Source organism: Lotus japonicus, chromosome 1 (genome assembly GCF_012489685.1).
Source record: "Lotus japonicus ecotype B-129 chromosome 1, LjGifu_v1.2".
NCBI classification, from domain to species: Eukaryota; Viridiplantae; Streptophyta; class Magnoliopsida; order Fabales; family Fabaceae; genus Lotus; species Lotus japonicus.
In genome coordinates, this window is record NC_080041.1 from 60012749 (window position 1) to 60039708 (window position 26960).

General features: G+C 36.7%; 6 protein-coding genes across 7 annotated transcripts; all 6 read left to right on the forward strand.

Moving 5' to 3' along the window:
- The first annotated feature begins 936 nt into the window (after positions 1 to 936).
- On the forward strand, positions 937 to 3850 carry LOC130734523 (uncharacterized). The gene is made up of 3 exons (XM_057586975.1): positions 937 to 2089; positions 2806 to 2977; positions 3504 to 3850. The coding sequence occupies exons 2-3, from the start codon at positions 2861 to 2863 to the stop codon at positions 3774 to 3776; spliced, it is 390 nt and encodes a 129-aa protein (XP_057442958.1). The 5' UTR covers positions 937 to 2089; positions 2806 to 2860; the 3' UTR covers positions 3777 to 3850.
- An 832-nt stretch (positions 3851 to 4682) lies between these two features.
- Positions 4683 to 9980, forward strand: LOC130734511 (beta-1,3-galactosyltransferase 7). 2 transcript variants are annotated; one of them, XM_057586958.1, is made up of 12 exons: positions 4683 to 4792; positions 5004 to 5111; positions 5238 to 5334; positions 5446 to 5501; positions 5602 to 5810; positions 5979 to 6042; positions 7685 to 7757; positions 7856 to 7976; positions 8097 to 8184; positions 8290 to 8415; positions 8781 to 8890; positions 9331 to 9980. In XM_057586958.1, exons 1-12 carry the CDS (start codon positions 4749 to 4751, stop codon positions 9477 to 9479), a joined length of 1245 nt encoding a protein of 414 aa, XP_057442941.1. In that variant the 5' UTR covers positions 4683 to 4748; the 3' UTR covers positions 9480 to 9980. The 2 variants fall into 2 exon arrangements, with proteins under 2 accessions (XP_057442941.1, XP_057442947.1); XM_057586964.1 differs by lacking the exon at positions 4683 to 4792 and adding an exon at positions 4812 to 4830.
- A 1136-nt stretch (positions 9981 to 11116) lies between these two features.
- On the forward strand, positions 11117 to 15956 carry LOC130734531 (vacuolar protein sorting-associated protein 9A-like). The gene is made up of 5 exons (XM_057586990.1): positions 11117 to 11382; positions 11505 to 11652; positions 13015 to 13185; positions 14032 to 14211; positions 14929 to 15956. The coding sequence occupies exons 1-5, from the start codon at positions 11291 to 11293 to the stop codon at positions 15742 to 15744; spliced, it is 1407 nt and encodes a 468-aa protein (XP_057442973.1). The 5' UTR covers positions 11117 to 11290; the 3' UTR covers positions 15745 to 15956.
- Positions 15957 to 20728: 4772 nt separating this feature from the next.
- Positions 20729 to 21972, forward strand: LOC130734536 (uncharacterized). The gene has a single exon (XM_057586999.1). It carries the CDS (start codon positions 21182 to 21184, stop codon positions 21833 to 21835), a length of 654 nt encoding a protein of 217 aa, XP_057442982.1. The 5' UTR covers positions 20729 to 21181; the 3' UTR covers positions 21836 to 21972.
- A 906-nt stretch (positions 21973 to 22878) lies between these two features.
- Positions 22879 to 24033, forward strand: LOC130740451 (uncharacterized). The gene has a single exon (XM_057593061.1). It carries the CDS (start codon positions 22879 to 22881, stop codon positions 24031 to 24033), a length of 1155 nt encoding a protein of 384 aa, XP_057449044.1.
- An 845-nt stretch (positions 24034 to 24878) lies between these two features.
- Positions 24879 to 26096, forward strand: LOC130740454 (uncharacterized). The gene has a single exon (XM_057593074.1). It carries the CDS (start codon positions 24879 to 24881, stop codon positions 26094 to 26096), a length of 1218 nt encoding a protein of 405 aa, XP_057449057.1.
- Positions 26097 to 26960: the final 864 nt, after the last annotated feature.

A 26960-nucleotide genomic window follows, 5' to 3' on the forward strand; every position in this document is an offset into this window, starting at 1 on the left:
CACATCGGCATTGTGGAATTGGGACGATATTGCTCCAATTCTTCCCATAGTGTTTTGATTTCAGTGTAGTAATCATTCACTGAAAGTGTGTTCTGCTTCAAAGAACTGATTTCATTCTGCAATTCAGCTATCCCAACAAGATCCCCTTGCGAAAATCTCTCTCTCAAATCCTTCCACGCATCACATGCATTTTCTACAAACACTATGCTATTAGCGATAGAAGGTGTTACCGCATTGAGAATCCAGGAGTGAATCAGGCTGTTACATCGATCCCATGCTTCATAGTTTGCATCTCCTGTAACCGCAACTGGTATCTCTCCATTGATGAATCTAAACTTGTTCTTTGCAACAAGCGCTTGCTTCATTGATCTTGACCAGGAATTGTAATTCCTTACATTCAGAGGCGGATTCACCATGGTTGCAGAAGGATTCTCTCCAGAATGTATGTAGTATGGTGAAATCGGATTCTGAGCTGGATCTTGAACCACATGCTGCACCTGGTTTCCTCCATTGTTGTTGTTGTTTTGTGCTTGGCGCACCATTGTAGCGAAAGCTTGTGATTGCAGAACCCTTGTTAAGGCTCTGATACCATCAAAGATTTCAGAGAAGAAGAGTGAAGAAGATGAAACGAAACTTCAACTGAATATCAATTTTCACTTCATGAATCTGATTACAAGAGAGGAACACTATTTATAGTGTTAATCATTGATTAACTACTCTAACCAATTCAGTTACTCTAACTAACTATTTTAGCGGGTGACAGCTCATTGACAACTCATTCCTAACTGTCACTAACTAATTATTACAATCTGAACCTTGTACTTTCCTATTAGGCATTTCCAGTCCTTATACTTTTACAGCCTTCGTAATCTTCATCATCTTGTTGTTGTTGTTGTTGTTGTTAAATTTCGTATATTAGGGTTTGAAATTCGAATTGTTGGGTGCGGTTTGGGGATGGGGTTGTTATTTGGGGTTTTAGGGATTTGGGGGTTGCGGGGTGCGATTTGGGGGTTTGGGGATTGCAATGCAGTTTGTGAATTTATGCTTGTGTTAGTCTTAGACCCTACCCTATCTTCAATAGAATTCATCAGGGTTTACGTTTCCTTTGCCCTCTTCGTCTCTCTTGATCATCAATTGTTCTGCTTGAACTAGCTGAAGTGCTCTGCATTTACCTGTTCAAACAATCAAACAATAAATCCAAAAGGGGGAAAGAGAAATGAATATAGTTAATCCTTACTTGTCAACTGAGAGTTGTATCTTTCAAGTTTCAATGACATTCATAGTAAGAAGAATACATGAAGCAGTATCCAGTAGGTGTATATATAATGTCTATATGCTTCGAATACAAAAAAATTTGATCTGCTATTTCTATTTAACAAAATTCATGTATTTGAAATTCGAAAAGTGAATTTATGCACTAAAATCATTCACTTCTATCATTCACTATCATTGCTCCTCTCCTGGATGGGTTTGTTTTGATCCAATTGTTGCTTACTTTGCTGTGATCTGCTAGTGGTAGTTGTGTTTTTCTTTGGTTTGCAAGGAACTGAAAGAGGATGCTATTTCTGTTTGCTTTGGTTCATATTAGTTCTAGACTACTAGGTGCATTGTTGTGGCCTATGTTAGCAAGATATATGTAAATTTTATTTCTGTGTAAAGTAAAACAGAGAGATGGATTGTATTTCTGTGCACTTTTTTTACATTGAACTTCTCATGGAAATTATTTGTTTGTGACTTAGTGAGTGTGGTGACTCATAGCTGTCTTATGTGCTTGAGAACCATAGTTTCCACCAGGTTTTTCTGCTTGTCTATTGAAGTTGGTCTGGGTTAATTGATTTTTTGGTATTGATCTAAATATTTTTGGTATTGATCTAAAACAGAGAGGTGGTAATATTTTTAGGATCTTGGCTCGAATTGGTTCTTTCTATCTAAATATATACTCACTTATGCATATACACCAAATGACATTGTAGTGGACTTTGTTAATTGTATAGGTTTCTTCAAGGATCAGAAACCGATTAGAAAACTCTTGAAAAGATTAGAGTTGCAATCAGAGAACAAACAGAAATAATTGTTCAGTTGATCAGAGGTAAATAATCTGTCTTGGTTGATAATCTTAGTTTCTTCTAATATGATATTCAATGTTCTTTAGCTGATAAGAAAGAAGTGATCATCATCATCAGTTCACTCCATATGGTGGTTTCTTAAAACCCATTCTTCCATTTAACATAGGAAAATCTTAAGGGTATTCCTCTTGTGATGTTGTCCAAGTGTTGAGTCCTGCTAGCTAGCCTGTGCATACTTCTGATATTTTGTCATTCTTAGGGTATTTATCTACACTGTTTGATTTTCTGAGTAGCATAAAAGCTTCAAATAAAGTATCTATCTATTATTAATTTATTGATGTAGTCACCCCATCTAAAATAATATTCATATTTTAACTTCGTGGCTAAAATGCATTAATCCTGGTTGTTGTCTGAAGTTATTATCAGGAAATATAGTTAAGTTGTTGAAGTGATGGTTAAATATGTTATTAAATCACTATGAACCCAGCTTCAAAATTGCTGATTTTTACTGATGAGCTAGTTTCATTTTATATATTTACACCACACTTTCTACTCTATCTCAATTTTATCCAATTTATTTTCCTATCGCTCTTGTGACTGATTCCAAGGTATCTATGACATCTTATATGCTTGAAGCATTGTGGTTTTAACACCTATTTGTGACTGATTCAATTATATGTTTTTTACTTGATTAATTTTGTCATTGAGTATTGAATTGATGAGTATTATTTTTTAATAGATGGTTAAGAGGAAGAACCAAGGGCGCAGGAAATCACTTGTTGCCGGGAGCTCCCATGATGCCCCTGAGGAGGTTGAGGATCGCCACACACGCCTGCTTGCTTCTCATCGTAGGCGACTTGGTGAGGATCAGGATGTTGGTGGGACGTCAGATGAGCAGCTGCGAGACCCTGGTGAGATGACTCCTGAGCCTTCTCGTGAGATGACTCCTGATGGAGGCCCACAGTCACTTGAGAATACCTGTGAATATTCACATAAATGGATTTTAATATAGCGTAAGGATGCAATAGAAGACAATTATGTTGATCATGAGTTGTTTTATCTGGTTGTGTGTTATTTTCTCTGCCATTCAATCTCTTCTTTCATGTCTGCATCTTTTTCTAATTTACAATCCTGGTGGTTGTTGAAGTGATGGTTAAATATGTTATTAAATCACTATGAACCCAGCTTCAAAATTGCTGATTTTTACTGATGAGCTAGTTTCATTTTATATATTTACACCACACTTTCTACTCTATCTCAATTTTATCCAATTTATTTTCCTATCGCTCTTGTGACTGATTCCAAGGTATCTATGACATCTTATATGCTTGAAGCATTGTGGTTTTAACAGCTATTTGTGACTGATTCAATTATATGTTTTTTACTTGATTAATTTTGTCATTGAGTATTGAATTGATGAGTATTATTTTTTAATAGATGGCTAAGAGGAAGAACCAAGGGCGCAGGAAATCACTTGTTGCCGGGAGCTCCCATGATGCCCCTGAGGAGGTTGAGGATCGCCACACACGCCTGCTTGCTTCTCATCGTAGGCGACTTGGTGAGGATCAGGATGTTGGTGGGACGTCAGATGAGCAGCTGCGAGACCCTGGTGAGATGACTCCTGAGCCTTCTCGTGAGATGACTCCTGATGGAGGCCCACAGTCACTTGAGAATACCTGTGAATATTCACATAAATGGATTTTAATATAGCGTAAGGATGCAATAGAAGACAATTATGTTGATCATGAGTTGTTTTATCTGGTTGTGTGTTATTTTCTCTGCCATTCAATCTCTTCTTTCATGTCTGCATCTTTTTCTAATTTACAATCCTGGTGGTTGGAGATTTTAACAACCATTTAATACGGGGGTTGAAAATTAATATTTTCATGGAGAGAAACATTTTTATATGGAAATACTTTCATGTTAAAAGTAATAACAAAATATATTTTCAAATAATTTAAGAGCAATATCCTCCGTGCAACACACGGATAAAAATGTGTAAAATTGAAGTTTTTAGCGACTTAATCTTTTTAGTCTTAGGGATAATAATATATGTTAAAATTATCTTTGAGTTCAAAGCACTACAATTGAGTATTTTAATATATGTTTTTGAAATATTTAGTCATCTGATTAAGATTGTACTATCATTCTTAGAATCTAAGTTTTTCTCTAATGAAACTACTGATTGGTGTCAACTTTAATAACTAAATCGTTGTGCAACGCACAGACAAAAAACACTAGTTAGAAGCAATTAACTAGTAAATTCAAACCAATAGATCGATTTGTTTTGAATCACCAATTTTATCAGATTGATGTGCACAAATGAGCACCCAATTAAAATGTGAAAATTTAGGTTTATGTTTAAATTGATGATACGAAGTGGGATGGGATGAAATGATTTTATGCTCCCTTGTTTGATTTTGGTAACTCAGGATAGAATGGAATATGATGCAAGTATGCAACTCATTCCATCTAATTCAATTACTTATCATCCGTTTTCAATTTACTCCTAATTTGGATGTAAAATGATGGAATAATCACACTCATATTATTTCATCAACCCAAATATATGGTTAAAGATTGAAATGCAGTGAAAAGAAGGGTCCGTTTCTTACGAGGCAAGGAGTGACACAGACATGTGACATAACTTTGGCAAAACCTTTTGACAATGGAAGACAAGAAATGGAAATGGGTGTGACGACGACCATGACTCAACTTGAAACACTGTAACTCCTTTATCAATCAATTATCACCATAGACAATAGTAAATTCCAAACCTTGCTATTATAATACTCAAGTTTCTTCATTTCCTACTATAGTTCTAGCTGTAGCAGCAATAGCAATAGCACCATTTATTGGACCAATTCCTCGTTTGAACTTTGACATTCCAAGCGACCAAAATTCCATTTTATCACCTCCTTCTTCCCTCAAACGCAGAACAAACAACTCCAACATGAAGACCAGAACCTCCACCAAAATCTCTGCAAAATGGCTACCCATTTTCTCTGTCTTTTCCTTCATTCTTGGTGTGTTCATCACAAGCAGGTTTCGCTTTCTCTCTCTTACTTTTTTTGTGAAACTGGAAACATGGGGTTGTTGTTCCTTTTGCTTTTCATAATTCAAACTTTGTGATCTGATCCTGGAGATTCTGTTTTCTGTTTTTGGCTGCAGGATGTGGGAGCCTCATGATTCAAATGGTTTGATGATTTCGCAGCTTCAGCGTGATCAACAACTGCAAGTGATCTCAGAGGACTGTGATACTAAGAATGTTTGTGCTGCTTAATCTTCTCAGATTTGTGATTGTACTTGTCTACATGTGTTTACATTATTTTTCCTTTGATTTTTGACTTTTCCTTGTTTCCCATTTTTGGAATTTCAGAAGCAGCAGCCTAAGGATGAAATGAATGAATTGTACAAAACCCATGAAGCCATTCAGTGAGTGCTAGCTGGAATCTGTTTTCCTTTTGCTAGATTTATTTGCAATTGAAGCTTTTTTAGTAGTTTTTGAGTAATTGGTGGTTTGATTTATTGTCAGAGCTCTAGACAAGCAAGTTTCCATGCTGCAGATGGAATTAGCAGCAGCTAGAAATTCTCGTGGGACCAACATCTCAGACTCAGATGGCTCAGCCAACACTTCTGGGGATGGCTCTCCCAGGAAGAAGGCATTTGTAGTGATAGGCATAAATACTGCTTTCAGTAGCAGGAAGCGGCGTGATTCGGTTAGAGAGACTTGGATGCCTCAAGGTAAAACTGGTTTCATATAGGAGTCAATTTGGTGTCCCTTTAATATTGAGGTCAATTTTTTTTATGAAGTTGTCCTTGAATTTTTCATCCCTATTTTTATGGGGTCATTGACTTCAATAATGATGCACTAGTTTCTAAGAAGTTATGTTTTTGACCCATTTGGATCAGGCGAGCAACTTCTTCAATTGGAACGGGAGAAGGGAATTGTTATTAGATTCATGATCGGGCACAGGTAATCACGATTTTGATTCCCGTTATGTCTAACTGTTTGAAATTACCAAAACATAATTTGGTGTCAATAAGGATATAATTACAAAAGCACCTTAAGAGACTACTTTGACCATATAAATATATTACAATGTGATTATGCGAAGTCATAGGACATTACTTTTTGTTCAATGGAACCCTGGCATTTCCTATTTCAGTTAATATGACAACACAAAAGAGAACATTCCTCTGTCTTAGTTATCTCTTTTAACACTAGTTATCTGACCCATAGATCCTAAAAATGGGCCTCGTTAAAATATGTTCATGCAAAATCAACTAAGGATTGGATCATCACTGCACTTGTTTTGAATGCTTTCCTTAAAGTACTATGAATGATAAAAAAATAGTGGCTTTTGCCTTGAATGTCAGTTGGATCCCTCTACAGCCCTTTGCTTTTTCTTCCCCACTTCAGCGAATCAGTTTTCCATTTTTAATGAAAAGCTGGATGAAGCATTGCTGACCTTGTATATCCTGTGATAGTAAATGATCATAGACTCTTGAGTCTTGACAGTTTGGACAGTATATTGCTGTTGCTTAATTTCTCTGAACTGAGAACATTAATATTCCATATCTAGCCATTAAAATCTTGCGTTAATAGGAAATGGTTCAGCATGCACACCTAAGCAAGAATTGTGAATTGAATTATGGGTTCCCATTGCACTGTAATTTTCTTGAAGTAATATGTTCTCCTCCTACAAGTTTACCTTATGTTCATGGCCTTGGAGCATGTGGTGTATTCATTCTGTGCGATATCGGATGAGGATAGGTATGATGGTTGCAGGGACGGACAGTGACACCCCCCTCCATCAATTTAAATTTTCGTTCCTTAAAAGTTATGCATATTTTGGTGAATAAAATTTTCTCTTTAATGTTTGTGTTCTGCCCTTACATGTCAGACTGATTTAGAAAGTTATGTCCTTCCTAATTGAATAAAAAAGCTTCTTTTTTTTGGTAAACACTAAAAAAGCTTCTAAAACTATTGCATTGCCATATTTTGTCAATGTTGACTTATTTAAATCTTTTGTCTACTTTACTATAATTTATCAACATTACACTGAAAAATGCTTCAAAATATTTCATCAACTTTTTGGACCCTTCAATCTTTCAATTCTGAATACGCTTGCACGGTTGTATTTTTCATATTAGAATGCTCCATGCTCTAAGTTACCAAAGATACCCATGTCTTATTTACTTATTTTCTTCTAGATAATTTGATTCTGCTTCACATGCTTTGTCTATCAAGATCACAGAAGATAAACCAACATATGATCAATTTTCTAATAGTAATTTTGTAATTTTGAGAGATGCAAAGGCAGGAGAGTACTTGTGTGTATTTTAATTTCTTTGCATTTCACTGTCCATGTTCCTTTTGCCTGAGCTTTGTGCTGGCAGTGGAAGGTGCAGTGGGGCTATTATTGCCTATTCCCTGAAACATTGTCATTAATTTTTTTTGGGCAGGGGGATATGCTAATTTTGTTCAAGTTTAGCAATCTTCCAATGCCTACATGACCTAGTCTCGTTGTTTACTATCTTATCTGAAAAATGAAGAATTATATGGATTGCTACTTAATGGAACTAACATTGGTGATATTGCCATTGTTATCCAGTGCAACTTCCAACAGCATTCTTGATCGAGCTATTGATTCTGAAGAATCCCAGCACAAAGACTTCCTTCGCCTGGTAAGGCAGATCACTATAGTATTCATGAGAATTTTTTTGTATGAAAGTTTTGGATAATCTGGCAGGATTCTGATATTTGGTTCTACACTATCTTAAAGGAACATGTTGAAGGGTATCATGAGCTGTCTGCAAAAACAAAGATTTTCTTTTCTACTGCAGTTGCAAAATGGGATGCTGATTTCTATGTCAAAGTGGATGATGATGTCCATGTCAATTTAGGTATATGCTATCTCAGGAATGGATTCTCTTCTTTCTTGTGTTTTCTTTCCATTGTTTCCTTTACCACTTTCCTGTATTTCCCTAAAAGAAACCTTTATTCTAACATATGTTGATGTTTAGGTGTCCTTGCATCAACCCTTGCTCGGTATCGTTCAAAACCCAGGGTCTACATGGGGTGCATGAAATCTGGACCTGTCCTTTCTCGAAAGTAATTCCTCTAGACTTTTATGCATATATATGTTTGGGAAGAGGCTCTGTTCCTTAATGTGACTTCCTATTCATCTGCTGACTTTGTTTCTACATACATATCTAGGGATGTCAAGTACCATGAACCTGAATTTTGGAAGTTTGGAGAAGAAGGGAACAAATACTTCCGACATGCAACTGGGCAGATATATGCAGTTTCTAAGGATTTGGCCACTTACATTTCTATCAACCAGTACGTACATGGTTTTTTCACGCTGTACTTGATTGGCAACCTTTTGTGCAGGGATAACCAGATTAGCAATTATTTACCCTATTTGCAGCCAAAAGGCTTTTTTGAATGTGAAATTAGGACTCAGTATTTTTACAAGTCTTTGTGCACAATTATAGTTCTGTAAATTGTATCTAAAGCAAAACACTTATTTTCCATGATTGGTGAATGTAAGAAACTTTTTCATGATAAAATGTTTCCAGATATGAAATCTTATCTTATGGATCAGACTGTGGCTGTTTATATGACCTGCAAGAATCTTTGTTTATTTTTCTTATAATATTATTTTCTATAAATATACAAAATTCAAGGGGATCCTTATTGTGCAGGCCGATTTTGCATAAATACGCTAATGAAGATGTCTCACTCGGTTCATGGTTGATTGGTCTTGAAGTTGAGCATATTGATGAGCGCAGTATGTGCTGTGGAACTCCTCCAGGTATATAACCATAAAATATGTGATAAGCAACTACTCTATGGCCTCTACCTATGTTTTTGCACTCAGAATGACAAAAATAGAAAATCCATATTGGGTTCAAGTACCACTAGAAGTTATAGAGTCCGTTTGAATGCGGACTCCCTTATTGAAGTTTTTCTTCTAAAAAAGCACTAAATAAACTGCAATAAGTGCTCTTTGGTCCGCATCCAAACAGGCTCATAGTCTATCAATTAGCATGTGTATTGGTGTCATAGATCACTGATTTCCTAATAGTACTTTTTCTTTTAGTTTTTCTTGATAAAGTTGCTTCAGCTTGATAAGCTGGAAGTAATCATAAAACTTGACTCTAAAATTGAAAGATGATATGAAGTTTAACTCAGTTTCTTAATCCCTTTATACTTTAGCTATGCTTGGTTCTTATTACACATATTTTTCTGTAGATTGTGAGTGGAAGGCACAGGCAGGTAACATATGCGTCGCATCGTTTGATTGGAGCTGCAGTGGAATCTGCAAGTCTGTGGAGAAGATTAAATATGTGCACTCAAAGTGTGGTGAAGGGGATGGAGCTGTTTGGAGTGCTTTATTGTAGATTGGTTCAAAGGAAGATAGTTTTTATTTCTGGTTGGACGAGGGACTGACTGTTCAATTGCAACTTGAACAAAGGCAATTTTCAGATTCGAGAATGAGAATTGTAAGCAGATAGATGTATGACATGGAAGATCTCGTCGGCCATTCAAAGCCAACCAACGAGGCCGGTTGGTTGATCATTTTTGTTGAAGCTGCTCGCGGAAGTTAATGATTGCATGGATATTGATTTAAGGATATAGATCTGTTCACCATTCCTTCAAGTCTTTTTTTGATTGTGGAGGGATATGAGAACTCTACTTGGCGTAATGTAACATAGGACTATTGTTTGTTTATGATTTGTATGTTTCTTTTGTACACTGTTTTTGTTTGTAGTTGTGTGAGATCGATTTTGTATTCTTTGTAAGGAAAAGCATTGTATTGATAGTTCTGACTTCTGATGATATGTTAATGTTATATACTCTTATTTTGATGTAATGAAATGACAAACATCAGAAGTGGCAAACATTTACATTTGATTATTTATCAGATGCTATGCCAGAAATATACTCAAATGTTATAGACTAATGGAGAAGATACCATTTATAATAGGTTCACTAATAATCTTGTCCTACCTTTTAAAAAAATCTTGTCCTAACCAGTATGCAAATGTAATAAGATTTTTAGATATGAAGTCTTACTTATAGCAAGTGTCATGAATGATTAGATATGCAGTGTGTTTTTTTGTAATCTTTGGTTATGTTTTACTTTTTTTTTTTGAAACTTATGTTTTACTTTTTTATTTGCTTTAAACATAAAATAGAACTCAAAACTTTTATTTCATCTCAATTATTTATGACACAAACATTTCTCAAATAAACTTTTAAAAAAAAAACATTTCTCAAAATAATTAACGGGTTAAAAATTATAATTTTCTACATTATTTTTTAGTTTCATTTATGACAGTGATTAACACTCTAATTTTCTAATATTCGAATAACTATTGTTTATCATTCATTAAATATTACCAAAATATCTTAATTATAATTATAGAAAAAAATTATGTGTTTGATAAAACTAAGCTTCGGCGTTTTGGTGGTACGGTTCGTTCAGAGATGACATGTAATTAGCTTACTCTGCAGGGGGCACATAGGCGTTTATGGCAACCTCAATGTTGAGTTTTTATTTTTGAGCTGTTAGCAATTAGCAATTCTTCACAGTCTTGATGTTTGTTGGCAGCGTGGTTTTAGACGTATTGAACTTCTTCTTTTTCGTGATTCTAAACTCGCTTTGGGTCTTTTGAAGGATACTCATCCTCCATTTCATTTTCATGCTTCAACTATTAATCGAATCAATAAGAACTTTGAACGTGGTTGGGTTGTATTGTGCCATCACTTTCTTCGAGAATGGAATGCTGTGGCAGATTACTCGGCTAAGCTTTGTCTTCTTTTTCATTGACGGTTTGGGACATTCCTCCGAAAGACCTTTCATCTCTTAATGGCATATTCCTTTGATACAACTTTCCTTAAACAATAATTTTTGTCCTTTTTACTTCTTGTGAGAAAAAAACCAAATAGTGAAACTCACTCAATTTTCACAAAAGTTAAATTTGATTAATCTGACTATTAAATTAAAGATTCTCATTAAGATAGTGAAGTTTACAAGAACTTCATAAGGATCTTCATAGTTACTTTGAATTTGGTGATTTTCTTCTAATCCCTGAAATTCTTCTTACAATGAGACACTGAATGTCACGCGCTGCTTGAATTTCCTCCGTGTCGGCGTTGTCAACGAAGACGAAGCTGCAACTGCAACAGAGAGAGTGACTGAGAGAGAATGGAAAACGCCGACGTTTTCCTCGGCTTACACGACTTCCTCGAGCGGATGCGGCAACCCGCCGCCGCCGATTTCGTCAAAGCAATCAAAAGGTTCTTCTTCTTCTTCTTCCTTCATCACTGTGTGTAAATCGTGATCGTGATTTAGGTTAGTTCAATTTGAAATTGGAAATTGGAATTTGGAACCCTCTAATCTAGTGGCGATGATTATGCAGTTTCATCGTTTCGTTTTCGAACAATGCTCCTGATCCTGATAGGGACAGTGCCGCGGTTCAAGAGTTTCTTGCTAACATGGAAGCCGCTTTCAAGGCTCATCCACTTTGGGCTGGTTGCTCTGAAGAGGAGCTCGAGAGTGCCGGTGAAGTCAGTTTCTACTTGTTGCTCTGTTCAATTCTACTCTTATTTTTTAAGCATTGCTTCATTCATGATACCAATAAATATATATATTTAAGTTGTTGAAATTAGTTTTAATCTTCATTTTAATACTATTTAATACTGGAATATTTATTGTGCTTTGATAGTTACTAGGGTACATGTTTGATTCCCGTAAACAATGTCTCAGGTTCGAGTCTTGGGTATGGAAAAGACGGTTGGGAGAAATAGCCCCATGGGCGATGAGACAAAGAAAAACAGATGTATAAGTTTATAATTGAGAAGTATGATCATGAATATTATTCTGAACTACTACTAAATGGACAAGTAAATAGGAATGATTTTAGAGAGATAAAGTGGAGTGCCGGTAGTATAATAATACTGATCACAATCAGCTAACTTACTGTACTGTGACCTGGCATTGAACTTCCTAATCAGACTTGCACTATATTTATACTGCAGTTTTGATCTTTGCCCTGGATCTTGGGATGGTTGAATAGAGTTATCTGTAAAATGATCACAACCCAAAATTTTCCCCATTTTCCTGTTTCTGGAAGGGCATTTATTGGTTTTTCTTTTTCAATAATGGGGAATTCTGTAATGTAGAAGTGAAGATCTAAAAAAATTGGGAGTAAAAAGTTGGACTGAAGACAGAATTTAGTCCAGCTGTAGGAATACCACATCTATCTACCTCAGTGCGAATAATGCTGGGTAGCAATAAAGGAAGCAATGCTGGCTAATGGCTATAGGAGTGGCAAGGGCTGTTGCACCATTTTAAGGAAGACTGACCTGCCAATAGCAGTGGAGCGCACATTAGTAACTTGCAGTTGTAGGATAATTGCAGATAATCTGAGGTCTTATCACCACAAATGATGTTTCTACTAGTTTTTTTAATATGCCCGTGGGGTTCGACATGTTCATGAGCAGTTCAGATTGAGCATCTGCATCAGAAAGCTAGTGGACATGAACGAATGCTAATCTGAGTCCTCATCTTAGGGTCTGTTTGTTTGTGCCAATTTTTGAAGGAAAAAGTTCATTTATTTGAATACATGTTAAAAAATGATAATAGAACTTGGGTTTGATTATGCATAATATGTAAATTCAAGTTGACAATAGTGTTTTTACACAACAAGAAAACAATCAAGTTCAAGGCACACATACGACGGCAGCTTAGATCTTACTAGTAGTCTGTCTAGTCACTTTGTCTGCCAACTTAAACACCCATACCTGCCATCTCTGTTATGAAAGTAGTTTCAAGAAAGCTTATTCTTTTTAGTTTAATTAAACTCTTGCAGTCATATAGGTTAAATAAATTTGTTAATCCCTTTGCCTCTGGGTTTTGATCATATACAGGGGCTTGAGAAGTATGTCATGACAAAGTTATTTTCCCGCGTATTTGCTTCACTTCCAAATGATGTAAAATTTGATGATCAAATTTCAGAGAAGATGGGGTTGATTCAACAGTTTATCCGCCCAGAAAATTTGGATATCATGCCAGCATTTCAGAATGAAACTTCATGGTTGGTGAGTATATAACTACACATCCAAAACTATTTTTACTTACCTCTCTTTGCACAATTATGTCATCTAAGTTCAATTTCCTCATTGATCGACATTTTCTCATTTATAAAGGTCACACCAAGTGTAATCATGTTAATGATTTCTTTGACTGTTAATCAACATTGCTTAAACATCAAGCTCAAATGCTGCACAATTCTCATCATGGCTCTTTCTACTTTGGTTTTTAATGCAACTATAAAATGTCCAGATTTGCACATAAGCTAGTAGTTGAACTTATTGAAAAGTTCATAGTTACATTCCAAGTCTGAACTCCACATAACAACTACCTGTTATGGGACATAAGCACCTTGTACAATGCGGTCTAAATTCATATGATTGGGGCCCCTATTCTGACAATTTAAAATTTTCACATGATAGGTGATGATGTATTGATGTGTGCTTTCCCTACGATTCACTTATTAGTTTCCAGTTGTTGTTTTGTCATCATTTTCCAATGCCTTTAGACCGAATGTGTCTTGTGTACGCTGAATTTCAATATTTTTAGATACAAAGTTATTGGGTTTGTTCTAATGTTTGTTGGATAATATTCTTGTTCTTAATTGACCAAGCTCCTCCTAAGTGTCAATTTTCGGTTTAATGCATCGTTGGGTAGTTGCTAGTCACTATACTAGTTTGTTAATACTGAATTTATCAATTGCAGGTAAAAACACCAGAAGAATTCTTCCTAACTTTTGTTTGTACTATGACTTTGGAAACTAAGATTACAATTTTGACTTGTTTATTGTTTTCTGTGTATGCTCCTGCTTCCTTTAAATCTTATATTTTTTTTTCTCATTCTTATGGTGGCAGCTTGCTCAGAAAGAATTACAGAAGATCAACATGTACAAGGCGCCAAGAGACAAACTTATCTGTATCCTGAATTGTTGCAAGGTTATTGGAAACTTGCTGCTTAATGCTTCTCTTGCTTCGAAAGAGAATCCTCCAGGAGCTGATGAATTTCTTCCTGTGCTAATTTATGTTACCATAAAGGTAACCTTAATGTTTCACAAGAAATAGATACTTGCATGATTCTCATGTAGAAATAATTTGGTTGAAGAAAACAGCTATTACTTCCTGCACTCTCTAAACTATTATTGGTATGACTTAATGTGCACTTCTATATTTAGTATTTCCTTTGTCCTGCATTGCCTCTTCGATTTTTTTCATTATATTAACTTGTACAAACAAAGCTTCTGATTCTGTGTAGTTATGTAAAGTCCCTCGTGATTATTTCACATGGCAATATTTGATGAGGGTTTGAAATCTCTTGCCTACACGGGTCCATTCATGATGGAATTACCATACGCATATACGCTTTTGGGAGGCTGGTTGCATTATTTTTAACTTTGAAGTAGTCTTTTGAACTGCTCATGGTACAGAGCTATATATATGAGCTTTTGATTTTTATATTTCAAAATCTTTGGTATCTAAGTTGTTTAGTTTTACTTTTTTGCTCAAACCTGAGGAATGGTGAAACTAGACAAGTGAGACAGACTTCTGTGGAAGACTTAATATTCAGATGTCTATTGAGTTAGTGCATCCTTGAATTATGGAATTCCTCTTTTTTGTATGTTTCCAGAAATTAGAAAAACTTTAATTATGCAGAGAAAACAAATATTTTTTTCAAACTCTACTTTAGGTGCATTTTAACATGAATATACTTGATTTTACAGTTAATTTAAATCTTCTACAAATGATATTATGCAGGCAAACCCTCCACAACTGCACTCAAATCTACAGTACATTCAAAGGTTTAGACGCCAAACTCGATTGGCTGGGGAAGCGGCATATTATTTTACAAACATGCTCTCTGCTGAGTCCTTCATTTCAAACATAGATGCAAAAGCCATTTCAATGGATGAAACTGAGTTTGAGAGAAACATGGAATTTTCCCGTGCTCTTCTTTCTGGGCTTTCAGTTGATACACAAGATCCCAATTCACCCTATCAAAATTATGGGCAGCATCCAAGAGCAGAACCTGCTAAACATAGAAATAAAGCTCTGAATGATAATAAGGACCCTACATTACGAACTCCTTCATCTGTGGCAAAATCAGAAAGCAAGAGAGTGAGTTTTTCAGATGAGTTATTGATCACAAAAGTTCCATCCCTCTCAGATTTGGAGAACAAAGGGGCAAGTATGATTTTGAAGGAGGATAAGTTAAATGAAATTTTCGGGGAGTTTCCATATTTGTTTGCTAGTGTAGGTGACTTAACAGTTGGTGATGTTGAAGACCTGCTAAATAATTACAAACAACTTGTTTTCAAGTATGTATCCCTTTCCAAAGGGTTAGGTGTCTCTTCTACATCCAATTCTCAGAATAATACTCAGGACCATGTTGAAAGTGAAACCACACTAGATTCATCTGAAGGTGAATCTGTTGGTGCCATTGATGAACCTGAGAAGTCTATTGATACAATGGAGGATAGTTCAGAGAAAGTTTCACCTCTTGAGGAGGCAAAAAGTGAGTCGGATCTGCCACAGGAGGAGGCAGTTGCACCCGAGGCCGCTGCCCCCTCTTAACTAATTGGAACTAGTCTACAATGTTTTGTTTTTTGAATCATATACCCTCATTTTTTTACTCTCTTTTTTGTGTAAATTTAGTTATATCTTTCATTGTGTGGTATCTGTCCTCATTCCTCATGTTAGAGATGGCAATACCAGGACCACTATGCCCTCTGTAACATTGTTCTTAAATAGATTTTGTAACAGCTGCAGCAGATAGTAATTTTGCATTTAGTTGTGTAATGGGACAAAAAGATGAAGAACCAAATCTAGTTTAGTGCAGGTTTGGAAATTCTTTTATAATTGATTATAAAGTCAAAGTCAATTCTGATAAGAAATTTCTGTAAACCAGAATTGATTTGAAGGAAAGAAAAACTGATGCTAATAGTTCTATTGAGCCTGTAAGCTGTAAATAATGGTGATGGTGATATTACCCTGTTCAGACACAGCCTAGGCACACCCGTTATCTTGAGGTTTCTGTAAGTTATGTTGGTAATTTTGATGTGAAAGCATTTAAAATGATTGTGTTTCTGTCCATCTCATGTTTGTAGTAGTGTTGGTTGAGGTTCTGATCATTTGATTGATTATGGTACTACACTGCAATCTTATATTCAGCTCCCAAATGCTGTTGGATCAAGATCAAGGGACATGTTGAATCTTAACCATGCCTCTTGCACCGACCAGATCTAACCCAATCCCAAATCAATTTAGATATAAATATCATACATAGAAAAGTGAGATAATCTATAGCAAAAAGAAAAGTGAGATGATAAAATGCTCTGAATGAAATGACATAATAATTGCTCATCCAGCTAGTTTTTTCTTTTCAATGTTTCAACTGAAAGGGGTTTGATTGGCGAATTGGAGTAGATATGAGAAATCTTGCCCACCTTATCAACAAAATAGGTTATGCTTCCATCAACAACGCTGGATAGCACCATGCAATGCCTTGTCTCTTTCTCTTATACTCTTTTATTATGTTTTATTCCCTAAATAATTTAAGTATTGTACAATGTATGGAACCTCACCAGCCGGCACCTTTGTAAAACATATATATTAACTAATATTTGTGGGGCAATTTGTTTGTGTGTGCATGTGTGTTTGATTTTCTAATAAATTATCTCATGGTTGAGTTTCACTCGTTTAGGATCTGATCCTGGTTCAAATAAACTTCTGACTTGTTTGACCTGCCTGCAGCTAAATTGACCATCCACATAGGGATCTATGGCAAATGAGCAATTAATTGCATAAGAGATTTTTTGGTTTTAACTACAAGTATTCTCTAATGAGACAATCTTATTCGATCCGGGTGTAGTGAATGTCAAAGGTCTTTAATAGTGCAGCTTATAAGAATCGAACTTTAGACCTTATGGGTTCAAATAACCATTTTTAAGCACTCTGACCGGCACTCATTAAGTAATTGCTTCCGAGATTTAAATTGAAACATGCATGTCCTCTTCTTTGAACACAACCTTTAGCAATGGCTATCTTAGGTTGTCAACAAGTAGTCAAGTAGGTTCACTTTCACATGCCAGATAATTGGATACATGTCCCTTTCACTTTACCATTGAACTACATTAATAATTGTTAATTTTTTCGAGCTGTTTCCCTTGAACAATGTTCCTTTGAAAATTTCAAAGAGATTTTCACTCAGGATTTTTTTTTTTGATCGTTTGTTCTCCTTCTTTAGGATACACTCTACTAAGTTTTAGGTATCTACACCCTCTATTTCACAATTTCAAAAGCATTGTTATGATTTTAGATCGATAACAGAGAAAGTTGATTCCAAAAGCAAGTTCTCTTGCTTCTCTTCGAAGTTATTCAGCATGATAATGATGTAAAGATACATATGGAAAAGAGTGAAACTGAAACGTATCAAGACTCTGCTGAGGATGGCTTCAATTATCCAGAATTCTTGGCTCCCCATTGTCTCCAATTCTCCACAAGAATGATATACGTTTATATAATGGATCTCTACTAGTGTTACAGTTGCGGATATCTTAATACATGTCTCTTTCTTTGCAAATAAGTAATTTTGCTATTTTCAATAAGGATTAGTGAAACTAACAACTCATGGTTATGGTTGGAGAAAAATCTACAAAAATTATTTAAGAGTTGCTTAAGCACATGTGACAGTACGAGCTCACATGAATAGTACAAAGAACTAAAAACTAAAAACATACTAGATGCTCTAAGCACTATTCACGTGGGCACGTACTGTCACATGTGCTCTAAGCAATTTTTGCATATTTCGCTTCAACTACAAGTTCTTAACTTTGAGTTCTTAACACCATTCATTTGTTCCCACCACACCACATTATTTATACTTATTATTTTCATAAAGCAATAAAACAAAAATCATAAGGTAATAAAGCTACTCATAAAGTAATAAAGCAATTTAGATAAGAGAGAATCAATATTTTTTTATGTTAAAAACTCATAGCAAAGTTGCTTATATAAGAACTAGTTCTTATTTTTAAGAACTAAGAACTCCACGTCAGTCATTTCCAATGCTTAAGAACCTGATTCTTAGAACATCTCCAATGGGGGTTGCTTAATCCAGTTGGAGCACTTAAGCAATGTTGCTTATTTTGGAGAACCATTGGAACAACATTACATAGAAGTTGTTATTACTTAAATTTTAGTAACGTTGCTTAAATAAGCGACGATTGCTTATTCTCTTTCTGCTTGTTTTTTGACTAAAAAAAATATATATTTTCTATTTTATTTATGACCTTGAAATAATATAAATATATGAGATATAGTGGGACTCAAATAAAAGACAAATAAGAAATCATGGTTAGAGCGAAATCTACATAAATTATTTATGAGTTGCTTAAATCATATGTGGCAGCTTGAGCCCACCAAAATAATGTTTAAGTAACCCAACTAGCAACCAATGGTTAGAGATGCCTTAGCTTAAGAACTCACCTCTAAGAACTAGCATCGGAGATACTCTAAGATTTTGAGTTTTTCTCTCTCTACTTTACACTGACTTGAGCACTAAGTAACTTTGCAGGTACCCCTCTCCCCTATTGTATCTTACATTGCTCCTTTATGTCAAAAGATTCATTCAGAACTGTGCACCACAATAGAGATTGAGAGAATCCGGTGGTCATATTTAGGAAGAACGATTTCAATTAAGTAGAATTAGTTTGAAATATTGAATGAGACGTGAGGTGTGCTGTTAAATTTAAATTTCTAAGAACTCGACCAGTTGGATTTCTGATGAAATATTATCAAGGAGATCAGGTGAATAATTATTTTTTCACACCTCAAAAATGAGGTGGAAAGAGGTGGAGGAGGAGAGAGATAGGAAGAAAAGAAAATGTAAGAGAGAGAAAGTATAAGATGTGTAGATGATAAGAGGAGAGAGATAGAAATAAAAATATGTGAAAATGAAGTGGAGAACAAATGAGGTGTGAGTATATCATTATTGGGATCGGGTGAATGTATGTAAATACACTCCTTTGCTCATGTCAATACATGCATGAGTATAGTAATATAGTAATAGTATATGTAAAAGATAATGTACCACACACAAAAATTAACTTTAATTTAAAAGAAAATACTATTTAGTTTATTTTATCTTTTATGATTTTATCTTATAATTCTAACTTATATCTAGATAAGATATTTTTGAGGTTTTTAACTTATGATCTAAAACTAAAAACAATTAAGTTATGATTTTTTTTTATCTTTTCAACTAAAATTGTTCGAAATTTGAAATTACTATAAAATATAATAGGATATATATTTAAAAAAAATAAAAATTTGAAATTCAAATTTAGAGAAAACTCTTTTTTTTTACTTGAATAATATTATTACCCATTTTATGTGATCTCCGAGTCTCAAAGGATTAGTCTCATGACTGTCCGCTTGAAATATCTTGAAAAACCAAAGAAGATGAAACTTTATATATTTTAATTTTCTAAAATTTTAATTTAATAATATAGTACACGAAATAATACTTAGAATTTTAAGTTGATATTTTTTAATATTTTATTTTATATTTGATATGAAATTTTTAATTTAATCAATTGAAGATTCTCTCTTGATCTGGTTTAAATTTTAATTTGTAAAATGAATTTCAAGATTTTTTTATGTTAAATTACAAGATATTCCCGAGGGTTAGCTCAAGTGGTAAGAGCTATGGGCCATAAGGGTTGGGTGGGATGAAGGGTGAAGGGTCTAGGGTTTGAACTCTAACGAGAGACTAATTTACTAACATTATTAACAACTGAGATTGACCTACAAAAAATGTTAAAGTATAAGTTGTTATTAAACTGAAGCTGAGTAGCGGTCATCTAACAAGATTGATCCCAGACCAAAAGGACCCGGAAAATGATTCCTGGACCACTGAATAGTAGAAACACCCCTAAACACCCATTTTTCCTGCGGATTTGGCCAAATAATACACTGAACTAACCACCTAAATACACATGACTAACCATAAAGCACAGAACCAAAGGGTGGATGAGGGTGAAGGCAATGTGTGGTATAGTTGAGTTTGTGTGAACTTAATGTTGGACTTGGATCTTCTTCCTTCTTCCTTGTTGTGTCTAGCTTGAACAAGAACTTAGCCAAAACCATGAAGATGAAGATGAAACGTGCGTAAGCCACGTATTAATGTCACATGTAATGCTAATTCAGGATTCCTTATGGTTTTGATGGAAACCTTAACCATAATGACTAAAACAAAAAAATTAATTTTTGAGGTACCGAAAGTAAAAAAAATTACTATGACTAAAATAAAAAGTAGAGTATATTAGATGGGTCAAAACTTATTTAAGTCAAATGTTATCTACTTTTTTACTCCTCTCAAGAATCAAGACCCTACTCTGCATCTCATCCAAATGTATATCCACGCGAGAAAGGATTGTCCAGGTCATGATTTACCTCTGCTGTTGGGTGTGTACTTTAATTTACTACCACTTATCAATTGATTAGGATTCAGATCTCACCATTCACCACATAGAACAAGGTTAATCATAGAGACAAAACCTGATCTCTGAATGCATATTCCAAATTAAACCAACACACATGTCCAGAGTGGTCCTGAATCATGTTCCCCTCTCTCTCTATTTGATGCGTGTACGGTGTACCAGTCTTGTATGAGGCTCTTTCTTTGTAATGATCCCTCTACCATTCCATTTTGTCTTGGTCTTATTTCTTCTATTTCTTTACTCCAAATAAAAGGTCACAAAACTACACACACAACTGACACAGAGTGTGCATATTTGACAAGCTCAAACTCTGAGACCAAGGAGTGATAGCAACACACCGCCACAAGACCTAGCCAAACCCCTTGACATTTTCTCACTCTCACTTTGATCTTCACACTCTTCTCCGGCTCTCCCCATTGGGAAAACCACCATCAACCCTCTTCTTTCTCTCTCTCTTTATATAAATCCCACCCCACCTCCAAAATCATTCCCTTAAGAAATTTCACAACATGGGTAATGAAAACCATCACCACAACCCCCACCTTCAATTCTATCATCAGAAAACCATGTTCCTTCCAATCCTCTGTTCTCGCCCTTCCATCAAAGATGTGAACCTTCCAAGATGCAGGGGGCTTCAAAATTCCTCCTTTGATGACCCTTTGTCCCCAAGAATTGGTTGCATGGGTCAGGTGAAGAGGAACAACAAAATTGCTGGAGTTCCAACCTCTTCTCATAGTCACAGGCTCACTTTAACCGCCACCAAAAGCACCACCCCTGTTGTCAAATATTCCAAGCTCAAAAAGCTCTTCTCTGGTAAGAATCTTATCATTAGCACCCCAAAAACCACCACTGCAGTGCCTAATTCCAACATCAACCGATGTCGGACAAGGCAACAACAATTGGCAGCAGGTAATAACAGTGCAGGTGTACCAAAACATAAGAGGTGTGATCAAAATCAAAATCAAAATCTTGTTGGTATAAGCATTGAGGAGATGGATCCTCCTCTGCCTGTGATAAAAAAAGTGCCCAATTTGGAGGAAGGAAGCAAAGTGGAGAATAGTCTTTGGAAAAGGAGGAATAATGGGCCTGCAATCAAAGGTTTGCAGCTTCAACAGATTCACCATCCAAGGATTTGTCTTCAGCTTGATCCAACAACTGTTTGATGGGTATGAATGAATTGGGATCAGATTTCATGATTCATGAGACAGATCCATAGTTTTTCTCCATAATTTTTTTGTATATCAGATATAATGTAAATAATTTCCTCTTTATTTTTTAATTTAGATTTTGATTTACTTTCTCTTCCTATTACTTCAACTTTTTCCCACACATTAGATATCTATAATTTCTATCTATTTTATTCATATTTCTCTGTCAGTGTGGTGTGAATGCAATTGGGGGTGAACAAATTTCAAACAGCCACCACATGTTGAAATTTGTTTTCTCACCTACCAATTTGAAACAGCGGCTTATTTTTCTTGGGGCATCTCACATGGCGGCGATGCAGAGTATAATGTTCATATTTGTGTGGGAGATAAATCAGTAAACTGGTCAAAGTCAATCTGTCAAAATTGTAAGGTGATTAATTTAATTTATGGACAAATTAAATTTAGATAAGTTCCTTATATTAATGTCATAATTTTTCATTTAATTAGGTGGATATTATTTTCAAAAAATCAACAAAAGAATCTTAATAAAGTCATTCAAATTTTTAAAAAGATATTAATTTATTGTTTGACTGCAGAACTTTGGTTATGTAGATACAAGGAAATAATGTTTTTTTCCTTTATTTTTTATTTTTTAAAAACTTTTCATTTGGAAAGTAATCACGAAAAATTGAAACATTATTACTATTCATAAATAGGCAATTCTGTTTTGTAAATAAACATTCTTTAAAAAACTTATAAAAATCAAACATGGGTTTTTTTATTGGTACATAGGAAAATTAAACAACGAAACTACACCGGATCTAAATCCCTCAACAAGAGAGGCAAGACCTCAAGAGGAGGGTCTTCCAGAACAACGACATCACACTGCAATCTAGCACCAATTCTTGCGAGACAATCAGCTGGCTCATTACCATCCCGAGACACATGGCAAATGTGAATATCCCAGTTGCGAGATAACATAAGCTGAATATCCATTTAAGTAGCTATCATACTGATGATAATCATAACTCAATTGAAAGCTGACAAAAAAAAGAGGAATGGGGGGAGAGGATGGCTGGACAAGGGTGAATGGTGGCCGGAAAAAAGCGTTCAACAAAAGGGTGAATTCTAACGAGGTCACCTCATATTTTTTTACAAATTTTCCGGATGACTTCAAAGCCAAGAACATGTGGGGGGTATTTTCTTACTGGGGGAGAGTTCAGGAGGTTTTTATTCCAACTAAAACAGACAGGAATGGGCAGAGGTTCGGTTTCGTCAGATTCTTTGATGTCCATGATCCTAGTGGGTTTGGTAGAAGACTCGATCAGATCTTCATTGGAAGCACGAAATTGTTTGTCAACCTTCCCAGGTTCATTGGCTATCCAAGATCTCAAGGGAAGGCTTCTGCAAAACCTAGGGCAGCAAATGAAGTCTCAAGGACCGATTCACCAAGAAACACAAACTTGTCCCATAGCAACCACGGGATCAGTACGCAAAAGTCTTATGCGGATGCTGTGGCAAATGGTCGAACCCGGTCAGAAATTCCTCCTGGTGGATCTGGGAAACAGACGGAGGCTATAGGCCATCTGCCGGTGGATGATACAGTTGATGAATGGCTGGCAAAGAGTTGGGTTGGGCGACTGAAACAGACAGAGATGAGCCAAAACATCCAGGAAACTTTACTGGTTGGTGGCTTCCATTCTGTTCGAGCTCGCTATATGGGGGATGATTTGGTCCTCCTCTCAAGTGATCCAGGTGTGTGTTGGGACGACATTGTTAAGGGTTCAGAGGATTGGTTGGCTAATATTTTTGAATCCATAAACCCTTGGAGTCCCTCAATAGTGATGCAATCACGTGTGGTCTGGATTCGGTGCTATGGCATTCCATTGCATCTTTGGAAGAGAAGGTCGTTTGACAAGCTGATTTCCCCTTTAGGGGAGGTACTTGAGCTAGACGCTGCAACTTCAGAGATGGACAGGGTAGAGTTTGCCCGTATGAAAATTCGTACTACAAGAATGGGGACATTTAGTGACGTGTGGGATATGACAATTAACAAGATCACTTATGGAATTCGAATTGTTGAGGAAATGCCTCAGTTGCATCAGCCATGCAATTGCTCTCATGCAGATTCAGAAAACGATGGAAGTGAATCGACAGTTTGGTCTTTTGATGGGTCTGAAAATGTTAAAGCGACAGAAGATCTGGAGGATTAAGGTGAAGAAGAGGGTAATCCTGGTTCGCCGTTAGCGGTGGCTAGAAATTCCATTCGACAATCGCCGGCGATGGTGCCGGTAAATTCTGCCGGGGAAGCATTGATGGAGCACGTGGATAATTGGAATAATTTGAATGACAGTTCGTTGGGATCCGGAATTGAGGCATCTGGAAACGGCTGCAATGATGAGACTGTTATTCAAAATGAGGCACGTGACAAGGGAAACGTCTCATATGCTGACGGGGTCCAACGATACCAGGATTCGGATTCAATTGGATCTTTACCTTACCCTCCTGGTTTTGGGCCGGGTTGCCCCGGCTTATCAAACATTTTGGATCAGGATCCGAATGGTCTCCTTGTACCCAATTCAGTCCCTCTGGAACAATTTCCAGGATGCGGGGGCACCGAAGCACTAACCCCTCTTGCTTTCTCCTCTTCTAACCCCTCTAATCCGGATAATCTGCAAGTTCCCCTTGTTGATACCTCCTCTGTTCAGGGCGCGGCAGAGGATGGTGAAGTTGTGAGGGACACTTTTGAGGGGATGCCAAGTATGGAAGCTCCGGGTTCACAAGCACCCACTCAAAGACGACGAATCAGGCACGTGATCCACTCCCTTAGTTGCTCCATGTCTCGCCCGGAGGATGGTGTTGCGGGACATCCATCGTGGATTCGAAATATAGCTGAGGAAGCAAGACAGGCTTGGGAGCTCGGTAAATCCCTAGGTTTGCGATTTGACGGTGATGAAGAAGAAGTCGTAAGCCAATTGGCAGCCTTGGAACATAGAGATATGGGAATGGTTCACCCTTCTGGCCGTGGAAATGCAGGTGAAAATATTGAGGTTGATCGATGATTATACTCAGCTACAACTCGAGGGGGTTAGGGAGCTGCGTAAAGCTCCGTGCTATTAGAGAACTTGTAAGGAAGGAGAGGATCGAGATGCTCTTGATTCAGGAATCCAAGTGTGAATTGGTAGATTTACGCCTCTGTCGAAGCCTTTGGGGAGCTGCTGACTATGAATGGGTTTTTAAACCCTCTGCTAACAGTTCTGGTGGTTTAATTACTATATGGCAATCGAACAAATTTACCTTGTTGGACTCCCATGTTGGGGAAGGTTTCCTTGCTGTTAGGGGTCAATGGGATGATCTCAATGGACTCTGTGGAATTATAAATGTGTATGCTCCCTGCTCGGCTCAAGGAAAACGTGAACTCTGGGAGGCAATTGAAGTTTTTATTTCCAATGCTGGTCTTACTTATTTTTGTATTGCAGGGGATTTCAATTCAATTCGTACTGTAGAGGAAAGGAGAGGAGTGGCATCAAGTCTTTCTACAGGTAGAAGAGATATGGAAGATTTTAATATTTTCATTGCAAATAATCAGCTTCTTGAACCACCTGTGGCAGGGAAATTGTTCACCTGGTTTCGTCCGAATGGCCAAGCTGCTAGCAGACTTGATAGGTTCTTTGTATCCAGTGATTGGGCCTCTTCCTGTGCTATTGGTGAACAACGGGTTCTATCACGGGACTTCTCTGACCACTGTCCAGTTCTTTTCCATACGTCTAATTTGAACTGGGGTCCGAAACCTTTTAAGGTCCTTAATTGTTGGTTCTCTGATCCCAGGTTTGCAAAATTTGTTTCAAAAGAGTGGGAAAGTTTCTGCTTTTCAGGTACTGGAGCTTTTGTGCTAAAGGAAAAGCTCAAGAGGATCAAGGCCTGCCTAAGAACATGGAATAGTGAAGTTTTTGGTGACATACAGAGAAACAGCAAGGAGATTCTGAGAAAGATTCAGAGCCTTGATGAAAAACTTGAGGAAGTTGGGCTAAGCATGGAGGAACAAAATCAGCGTCGGACTTGGCAAGCAGAGTATTGGCGTTTGGCAAAATCAAATGAGTCTCTTTTGCAGCAAAAATCACGATGCAACTGGATTAGGGAAGGTGATTCAAATACTAAGTTCTTCCATTCGTTTATGAATTGGAGAAGAAATGCAAACTCAGTTTTGGGCATGGAAATTGATGGTGTCTGGATTAACGACCCTGTACTAGTCAAGAACGGTGCTAAGGATTTTTGAGGGGAAATTCAGTCGCGGGGATCGACTATCGCTGAGTCTTGATGGTGTTCCATTTAGACAGATTTCAGCTGCTGATAATACATCTCTGATTGCAGAATTTGACCCTATGGAAGTAAGGGAAGCTGTATGGCAGTGTGGAAGTGACAAAAGCCCTGGCCCCGACGGAATGAACTTCCGATTCATAAAACAATTCTGGCATCTGATGGCTGCAGATATTCAGAACCTTTTGAATGATTTCCATCGTCAAGGTTATTGGCCTAAAGGGTGCAATTCATCCTTCATCACCCTCATCCCAAAGAAGGCTTGCCCTCAAGGCTTACAAGACTACCGCCCAATCTCCCTGATCGGCTGCGCATATAAAATTGTTTCGAAGGTACTTACTAACCGCATTAAGAAGGTACTGCCAAGAGTTATTGATGAGTGTCAGAGTGCCTTCCTTGAGGGAAGAGGAGCTTTGGATAGCATCGTGGTAGCTAATGAGTGGTTACATGATGCTAAGAGTAGGAAACAGAAATCAATGGCCTTCAAAGTTGACTTCGAGAAGGCGTACGATTCAGTGCAATGGGACTTTCTTTACTATATGATGCGCCGTATGAATTTCAATGGTAGGTGGATTGCTTGGATTAAAGGCTGTATTGAATCCGCGAAGATCTCCGTTCTCATTAATGGAAGCCCAGGGGATGAGTTTTCCATGGGAAAAGGAATCCGTCAAGGAGACCCAATTGCTCCGTTTTTGTTCCTAATCGTGGCGCAAGGGCTAAATGGCTTAATGAGGCAAGCCATCCAACTTCAAGAATTTAAAGGGTATAGTTTTCAGGGGGATGGAGTGGTGGACGTGTCTATTCTCCAATTTGCGGATGACAC